The following is an 8,836-nucleotide window of genomic DNA, read 5'->3' as shown; positions in this document are numbered from 1 at the left end:
TGATTTCGGAATATTTTTAGATATGCGAGCTTTCGATCAATTGAGGCAGCTGGAGATTTTCTTTAAAGATGAGAGTAGGCATGGATTACCCGTAGTTGATTTGTATGAGCTTGTTCAACATGCCGGCAACATATTGCCCAGGATGTAAGCAGATGATGGCTTTTGTTTTCTCTTGATCTGATAGTCTCAGTTATATAAGCTATAGATTGGATTGGATTTTGTGAGATTTGACTTGAAAATGGCGATTTCCTATTCATCTATCTAAGGCAGCTAGGCGCAGAATGAGATTATTTGTTTTTTCCACCATCCTCTTAGAGACAGCCACTTAATGGTTCTCTTATGCTGCATTGCTTGTAATTGAAACACTATGATGTTGGTCTATCAGGTATCTGTTATGTACGGTAGGGTCTGTTTATATCAAAAGCAAGCAGGCTCCTTCTAAGGATGTTCTTAAGGATCTTGTGGAAATGTGTCGTGGTGTTCAACATCCCATTCGTGGGCTCTTTTTGAGGAGTTATCTTGCTCAAGTGAGCAGGGATAAATTACCTGAGATTGGCTCAGACTACGAAGGGTGGGTCGTAATTATGTTTTTGTTCTCTCTTCTTTTCCCAAAAGATTTGGTTGCTTAGCATATTTGTTTACTCTTCTCCTTTCAACCTTCCTGTAGAGATGCTAATACTGTGATGGATGCAGTGGAATTTGTGCTACAAAATTTTACTGAGATGAATAAGCTCTGGGTTCGGATACAGCATCAGGTGATTTTCCGATCTTTGAAGAGTTGATGGTTTATGGATACGCATAGCACCTCTGCACTTGCATGCCTCTGACTGAAGCATAAATGAACGATGAAGAGCAGGCTTTTGGTCATGCAGGTTGTGTGGTGCTTGTGAATCATTGATATTGGTGAACCTGAGCTGAGGTGTTCCTTGGACTGCAGGGACCAGGTACTGTTCGAGAAAAGCAGGAGAAAGAGAGGAATGAACTTCGTGACCTTGTACTATCATTACCACTACTTGACTGAATTTCCTATTTTACTTATGTCACTGCCCACTAAGTTGTATTTAATGGTTTCCTCTCAGGTTGGAAAAAATCTGCATGTTCTAGGACAGATCGAAGGTGTTGACCTTGAGATGTACAAAGAGACTGTTCTTCCTAGGGTCTTAGAGCAGGTTCAGCAGCTCTTTTTTGCATCTACTACCAGTTCCTTTTTTGTAGATGAGTTTCAGTTACTGTATAATCTGCTAAATCTGAACCTTGAACAGGTCGTCAACTGTAAAGATAAGCTGGCTCAGTATTATCTGATGGAGTGCATAATTCAAGTCTTTCCTGATGAGTACCATTTGCAGACTCTTGAGGCCTTATTGGCTGCTTGTACCCAACTGATGGTGGGTAGGCTAGCAATCGAGATTTTTCTATTTCCTACTATCCAATGCAATTCTAGTTATCTAAATGCTTTGTTTGGTGCTTTCTGATTAATTCTTCTTATGCTGCCATTATCTCATGAAAGGGTCTATCTGAATTGTCTGTTTTGCCAATCACTATGTTAGTTGTTTGCTAGTATGTCGGTTATTCTTTTGTTTATTTCTTGGTGACTAGGGCTTTGGCTTACCACTTTACCAGTTAGATGTTTTTGAAGGAGGCCCCTGATCTCTTACACTTTGACAGAGACTCTAAGCAGGGAATCCTCAACAAAGAGCATTTTTGTTTTGAATCCACTCTCTGCACTTTTCTCACTTGAATTCTTTGACCTTTTTCCTTCCTCTCTGACCTTAAGAGATCATTTTTCAGCCAACTGTTGACACCAAGATAGTGTTAACACAACTAATGGACCGGTTGTCAAACTATGCTGCCTCAAGTCCTGATGTAAATGCCTGTCGAGCTATCATTCGTTCCTTTTTATTTTTGTTCAATGTTAGATATATGTCTTCTTATTCCAAAATCCTGGGCAGGTGTTACACGAATTTTTGCAAGTGGAAGCTTTTGCTAAATTGAGCAATGCAATTGGAAAGGTGGGCTCCATTAAAGATAAATCTATTATGAATGTAAATTTCTTTTGGCTATTGGATACTTGAATCATAACGGCTCTTAGAATAGTACTATGTAGGTCCTCCGTACAATGAGATGTAGTCAGCTTGATTTCAGTTTGTCATGCTATTTTCCAATTTTCGCTCATATTCTCTTTATCAAATCTTTTGTTAAGCATTGTCAAATCTGTTACTTCGTTGACATAGGATGGAAAATAGGCCACTTTAGTCTGAAAATTGCTGTCCTCTAGTTGTTAGATTTTAGAGTTCAGCATTTCGAAGAGGAGCGCATGTAAACTTCTGCAGAACTTAAAATATAAAAAAACCTTTTAAAAATCAAGCTAGAAAATTGCTAGATGATGCATCCAATTGCCTCAATTCATATTTGTACATTCTGTAGGTCAGTATACTTAAGGCTTTGGGTCTTTGCTTTTTCCAGCCCTCACTGCATATGATGCTTTGTTTTTCTTGAAATATATCCATATGACGTATGGACTTGGTGTGGGCTGCAGGTGATAGATACACAGCTTGAGATGCCTATTGTTGGAGCTATGACTCTGTTTGTCTCTCTTCTGACTTTTACTCTCCGGGTTCATCCTGATCGGCTTGACTATGTGGATCAAGTATTGGTATGGTATCCTTTCGTGGCCATATGTTCCTAATTTTTAGTTTTTTTTTTAAAACCAGATTGGTTTCATTGTGAATGGTGTAAATGCATTATTTAAAGTTTCATGATTACTTGAATCCGGTGTAGCACCGGTGTTAAACTAACTCTTGATCCGGAATCTTTGTAGGGTGCATGTGTAGTTAAGCTTTCCAGCGTGCCCAAGCTGGAGGACTCCCGTGCAATGAAACAAGTTGTTGCACTTCTGAGTGCTCCTTTAGAAAAATACAGTGACATAGTTACAGCTCTTACATTGTCAAATTATCCGCGTGTCATGGATCATCTTGATGATGGAACGAACAAAGTAATGGCAATGCTTATTATTCAAAGTATAATGAAAAATGATTCATGTATATCAACTGCTGATAAGGTATATACTTCTTGCTCTCTTCATTTAAAGATGTAAATATTTCTACTGTGATAATATGCTAATTCTGTGTTCTCTAGGTTGAGGTGCTGTTTGAATTGATTAAAGGACTTATAAAAGATTTGGATGGAACCAACGTGGAGGAGGTGCTGTCACTAACCCCTTCTTTTTTTTTTTTTTTCTCCATGTGGTTTGCAATAAGCAACTCCTATCAGCTCTAAATTAACACCTTNTTTGTCTCTCTTCTGACTTTTACTCTCCGGGTTCATCCTGATCGGCTTGACTATGTGGATCAAGTATTGGTATGGTATCCTTTCGTGGCCATATGTTCCTAATTTTTAGTTTTTTTTTTAGAACCAGATTGGTTTCATTGTGAATGGTGTAAATGCATTATTTAAAGTTTCATGATTACTTGAATCCGGTGTAGCACCGGTGTTAAACTAACTCTTGATCCGGAATCTTTGTAGGGTGCATGTGTAGTTAAGCTTTCCAGTGTGCCCAAGCTGGAGGACTCCCGTGCAATGAAACAAGTTGTTGCACTTCTGAGTGCTCCTTTAGAAAAATACAGTGACATAGTTACAGCTCTTACATTGTCAAATTATCCGCGTGTCATGGATCATCTTGATGATGGAACGAACAAAGTAATGGCAATGCTTATTATTCAAAGTATAATGAAAAATGATACATGTATATCAACTGCTGATAAGGTATATACTTCTTGCTCTCTTCATTTAAAGATGTAAATATTTCTACTGTGATAATATGCTAATTCTGTGTTCTCTAGGTTGAGGTGCTGTTTGAATTGATTAAAGGACTTATAAAAGATTTGGATGGAACCAACGTGGAGGAGGTGCTGTCACTAACCCCTTCTTCTTTTTTTTTTTTCTCCATGTGGTTTGCAATAAGCAACTCCTATCAGCTCTAAATTAACACCTTGGTTCTGATGGATTTTCTGTGTTTTTTTTAGCTTGACGAGGAGGATTTCCAAGAGGAACAAAATTCAGTAGCCCGTCTCATACATATGCTTGATAATGAAGAACCAGAGGAGATGCTAAAGGTTAGACATCATAAATTTACTAATCTTTGGGGTTCAATAGTTATATGCATTTTGCTCCTGGACCTGTTGTCTGCCCATGATTTTGTTTGATATGTATGGAATTGTTAAAGCTACTTGTTCGGTTAACCTCAACATGGTTTTTACTTAATTGTTCCTTGGAAGTGTACATCTTTTTCTGTTGCTGCACTCACCCAGAACATCCTACTGTCCCCATGCTCCACTACTCTGAAGCGGCCCTGCATTTCTATATTGACCTGTAAACTGGTTTCAGGCCCATTGGCGTTCGTTTTGCAGAAGTCAATAGATAAAACAAGGGCTATGAGGCCATGGTTTCTTTTTAGATTGTTAACCCTAACTTATGAGCAAACGAATATCTTAACCAGGTATTTAACTGCTATGCAGATCATATATGTTGTGAGAAAGCATCTTATGACAGGAGGACCTCAACGCTTGCCTTTTACCGTTCCCCCGCTTGTTTTTTCTGCAGTTAGGGTATAGCTCTTATGTTCCCTATAATATGCTTATAGTTGTGGATATATATTCTGCTTTAAGACAAGTGGTTGACTTGAAGAGTTGCTTAAATGTTTCTGTCACAGCTGGTCAGGCAGCTAGAAGCCCAGGGTGGAAATATAGCAGGAGAAGATGTTCCAGCAACCCTAAGAAAGATTTTTCAAATTCTCAACCAGGTTTGTGAGCTTTCGTTTTTTCTTTTCATATAACAGAGAAACATGTGTTATTACTTCATAAGTTAGATGATATTCTTTTGAATCGTTTAGCTGAATTGAAACTTTGATAAATTCATATTATCTCTTTCATAAACCATTTCTAAAGTGTTGAACTTGAAGCACTCTACTGTGTATTTGACATATTAAATAGTTCAAGTACCAATCAAAACTGATGCATTTTTTCAATATCTTCAATATCTTGTGTAATCCATTTAACATGTGCTTTATTCAGACAATCGAAGCTCTTTCCTCAGTTCCATGTCCTGAACTGGCTCTAAGGCTCTACCTCCAATGCGCTGAGGTAAGATATAGGGTAACCAAGAAAATCTGGAAAACCTTTGAACAAATGTAGTTACGATTTCATAGCCATTTTTATAATATGTAGGGGATCCAGTAATTTGTTGTTCATATGATCATAGTTCACCAGTAGGCAAGGTGTAATCTGACATAGCATTCTCAATATTTTGTCTCATTTTGGATTAATGATCAGGCTGCAAGTGATTGTGATCTTGAGCCTGTTGCTTATGAGTTTTTTACCCAAGCATTTATATTATACGAGGAAGAAATCGCGGTAATTTCTTTATTCTTTTATTTGTGAACTGTACACAAAGATAACTCGAAGTCTCTCCAAAACCTTTATACTCTCATTTTTCTTGTGCTGCGTTGTATAGGACTCAAAGGCACAGGTAACTGCGATTCATCTGATCGTAGGAACCTTGCAAAGGATCAATGTTTTTGGTGTTGAAAACAGAGACACCTTGACACATAAAGCAACCGGGGTAGATATTTATGTCGAATGCCTTCCCATAAGCTTTCTTTTCAGTTATTGTCCAAACTGTAAGTTGAATTTTCTTTGTGACCAGTACTCAGCAAGGCTTTTAAAGAAGCCTGATCAATGTCGAGCGGTATATGCATGCTCTCACCTCTTTTGGGTCGATGATCCAGAGGGAATTAAAGATGGAGAAAGGTAAGTGCTTTTCTTCTTTCATAACTCTCAATAATACTTTTAAAGTCAGTGATCTTCTTATCTCCACAACTAATTGATTCTCGATATTATTCTGCAGAGTTCTTCTGTGTTTAAGACGTGCACTGAGGATAGCTAACGCGGCTCAACAAATGGTTAATGCAACCAGAGGTAGCAGCGGACCAGTCACGCTGTTTGTAGAAATCTTGAACAAGTCAGTATACTGAACCAATTAAAAACAAAACATCTGACATTGATTCATACACAAAGCAACATCTCAATACTAATAATGGGTTTTCATATACAACAGGTACATTTACTTCTTTGAGAAAGGGAATCCACATATCACTCCATCGGATATACAAAGCCTCATAGAGTTAATCAACACCGAGATGCTAAGCGACAACGGTAACACAACAATCCACTCAGATCCCTTCTTTTCAAGCACATTGCGTTACATAAGGTTTCAAAAACAGAAAGGTGGTGTGATGGGTGAGAAATATGACTCCATCAAGTTGTGACTTATATCACACAGTCCTCGTCAAATCCCGAGAGGAATTTTTATGTAATTTTCGAAAAAATTGTGAAAACACTGAAAGGAATGTATGTACACATGCTTGTTTTCTTTTCAGTCCATGAAAAAAATGGAGATGGCCTTTGTAATTTTTATTTTCTTTGTTCCTAGTACTCACCTGTGTATAGAATCCTCGTTTCTGTAAACCATTCTTTGAATCAATGCCTCAATTCAACGTTGTTTCTATTGTATACATCACCATACGTTTTTAGTTGTTTGAATATGATTTGCATACGAAGACCAGACAAAACCATAATAAGATCAACATAAGAAAGAGATGCTGAGCATAAAAGGAGTCACTATAAAATAAATAACATTCATCTGTTAAAGAAGATACAAAATGGATCCCAACAGCAAAAAACAAAGACAAGAAAAGAAAGTATTTAAGAGATTAGTCTACATAACAGCAATACAACAACAACACACCAAGAACTCATCTCCTTGGCCCTCACTTCACACATTAGATTCACCAGCAAAAAGAAAAAGTGTGTAAAGATCGAAACAAGTCGGATTCAACAACTATACAATGTTGCTGCATTTTTGATGCTGGTGCTTTTTTTTTTCTTTCTTCAACTTCATTTGTTACCTAAATCTTTTTATATTTAAAAAGATGATCACAAGAACACGCAACGGTTCTTGTTCTTTTTCTTCTTCTTCTGTTTCGGTGGCTGAAGCACCACTTTTATCGCTGCGTCAAAGACTGCTTTCACATTCTGAAAAACCAAAGACCCAACATATTCACACTCTCTGACAAAACAAAACCCAAACAAAAAGAGACATATGATATATGATTTATGTGTGTAGTATATACCTGCTGCGTCTTTGAACTACATTCAATGTAGATTGGCGATCCTATCAGTTTCTTTAGTTCTTCTCCCTAAACAGACAACTAAAGATCAAGAACTCGCTACACAAAAAAAAAACTACTGTTTTCAAGAATTTTGGATTGTGGAGTTATCTACCTGGTTTGTAGTAATTGGCACTGCACCAGGATGGTCTATGAAGAACTGCTTGTCATCTCGAAGATCTGCAAATTCCCAAATTTGAACTATTTATCATCTCTTTCTTATTTATCAGGAAAGTGTTTTAAACAAGAACATGAGTTGATACCGAGTTTTGTTCCAACAAGGATAATAGGAACACCAGGGGCATAATGCCTGAGCTCAGGAATCCACTGAGATAAAGCAAAAAATTCAAAATGAGCTCAGCAAAGGTTATTATTATCAAATAAATGAAGTCAGATCAAATGAAAAAAAGCCAAACCTTCTTGGCTACGTTCTCATAACTAGCCTTGCTAATAAGCGAGAATGCAAGAATGAAGACATCTGCACCACGGTAACTCAATGGTCTTAACCTGTTATAGTCTTCTTGACCTGCACAAACCCAAGAATTAGTCAAAAAAAAAATTACCACAAAAAACAAGAAAACCAGAATTTGATGGTGTTTCAAAAGGAGTATATACCGGCTGTATCCCACAATCCAAGATTCACTGTGTTCCCATCTACAACCACATTAGCACTGAAGTTGTCGAAAACAGTTGGAACATAGTCCTGATAGTCAATAACAAGTCATGGAGTTGGTTAAACTAATACAAGTTTCTCAAAACTCTATACAAAATAAATCATTAACACACAAACAAAAGAACAAGATTGATGATCCCTAAATGTAAATCCATAGAAGCATCATAAAAAGTTCTAAAGAAAATGTCAAGATTTGATTTTTTTTTGACAAGTTTTACCAGCTAATCGCATTCAAGAACAACATATGAATAATCTTCAAAAAATCCCATTCTCAAAAGAAGCTTCAAGATCAATATTGATAACCAAAAAGGACAAAACTTTACCGTAGGGAAAGTGTTGCTTGTGTAAGAGATCAGCATACATGTTTTCCCGACTGCACCATCACCGACGGTGACACACTTTATAAACCTCGAAGCACTCATCTCACCACGCAAATTCACAAACTCTCTTTTTAAGAAAGAAAAAAAAATACACTTTCTTTTTTTGTTTCTTCAAATCCCAGCCATTCCCAAGAACCACACAAGACACAACCTTTACTCAAAGAAAAACCCTAAATCCGAACTCTCCAATCCCACACAACACGAGCACAAAATTCAAAAGTAGCAAATTGAAATCGATGAGAGAGAGAGAGAGATAATGGCAGAAGAAGAATGAGAAAAAGAAAAAAAATATTTGCTTTAAATTTTTTGTTTCTTTATTTATTTTTTTCTGGTCTTTTTGTTTTTGGGCCGTTGGTGTGACTTTGAGATGAGCTTTTCATACAACCTCATGCCAGCTAATGCTACACCAAACAACACCTTATCATTTACACTCACCCCACTTTAAAATATATACTAGTAATAATTTTTTTGCACTTTAATTTTGAATTTTGAATGCAATATGATAAATTTTCCGTTTTGTAATGTGTATTTTTTCTTTATTATATAAACATTATGATTATT

At 36.8% G+C, this 8,836-nt stretch overlaps 2 protein-coding genes across 4 annotated transcripts in view; one reads left to right on the top strand and one right to left on the bottom strand.

The window, feature by feature from the left end:
- Positions 1-6,561, top strand: part of LOC104751476 (vacuolar protein sorting-associated protein 35B) — a 7,363-nt gene extending 802 nt beyond the window's left edge. Inside the window, exons 3-23 of one of the 3 annotated variants that reach the window (XM_010473424.2) lie at positions 21-144; positions 386-571; positions 668-755; positions 938-994; positions 1,080-1,169; positions 1,263-1,385; positions 1,789-1,863; positions 1,950-2,009; positions 2,537-2,614; positions 3,319-3,357; positions 3,523-3,762; positions 3,840-3,905; positions 4,023-4,112; positions 4,515-4,604; positions 4,709-4,798; positions 5,070-5,138; positions 5,328-5,408; positions 5,509-5,616; positions 5,701-5,804; positions 5,902-6,015; positions 6,112-6,561. In XM_010473424.2, the coding sequence (XP_010471726.1) occupies positions 21-144; positions 386-571; positions 668-755; positions 938-994; positions 1,080-1,169; positions 1,263-1,385; positions 1,789-1,863; positions 1,950-2,009; positions 2,537-2,614; positions 3,319-3,357; positions 3,523-3,762; positions 3,840-3,905; positions 4,023-4,112; positions 4,515-4,604; positions 4,709-4,798; positions 5,070-5,138; positions 5,328-5,408; positions 5,509-5,616; positions 5,701-5,804; positions 5,902-6,015; positions 6,112-6,322 (2,183 nt within the window). In that variant the 3' untranslated portion in view covers positions 6,323-6,561. Of the gene's footprint in view, positions 1-20; positions 145-385; positions 572-667; positions 756-937; positions 995-1,079; positions 1,170-1,262; positions 1,386-1,788; positions 1,864-1,949; positions 2,010-2,536; positions 2,654-2,818; positions 3,059-3,135; positions 3,202-3,318; positions 3,358-3,522; positions 3,763-3,839; positions 3,906-4,022; positions 4,113-4,514; positions 4,605-4,708; positions 4,799-5,069; positions 5,139-5,327; positions 5,409-5,508; positions 5,617-5,700; positions 5,805-5,901; positions 6,016-6,111 lie in introns of all 3 variants that reach the window. The other 2 variants (XM_010473427.2, XM_010473425.2) reach the window with 2 other exon arrangements.
- LOC104751475 (rac-like GTP-binding protein ARAC5) lies at positions 6,657-8,582 on the bottom strand. Its single transcript, XM_010473423.2, has 7 exons — positions 8,219-8,582; positions 7,838-7,925; positions 7,639-7,748; positions 7,486-7,549; positions 7,338-7,402; positions 7,187-7,252; positions 6,657-7,088 (listed from the first exon to the last, which is right to left on the bottom strand). The coding sequence occupies exons 1-7, from the start codon at positions 8,315-8,317 to the stop codon at positions 6,990-6,992; spliced, it is 591 nt and encodes a 196-aa protein (XP_010471725.1). The 5' UTR covers positions 8,318-8,582; the 3' UTR covers positions 6,657-6,989.

This window comes from Camelina sativa, chromosome 16, assembly GCF_000633955.1.
Source record: "Camelina sativa cultivar DH55 chromosome 16, Cs, whole genome shotgun sequence".
Taxonomy (NCBI): domain Eukaryota; kingdom Viridiplantae; phylum Streptophyta; class Magnoliopsida; order Brassicales; family Brassicaceae; genus Camelina; species Camelina sativa.
The sequence above is the reverse complement of the archived record's forward strand: the minus strand, read 5'-3'. Positions and strand labels throughout refer to the sequence as shown.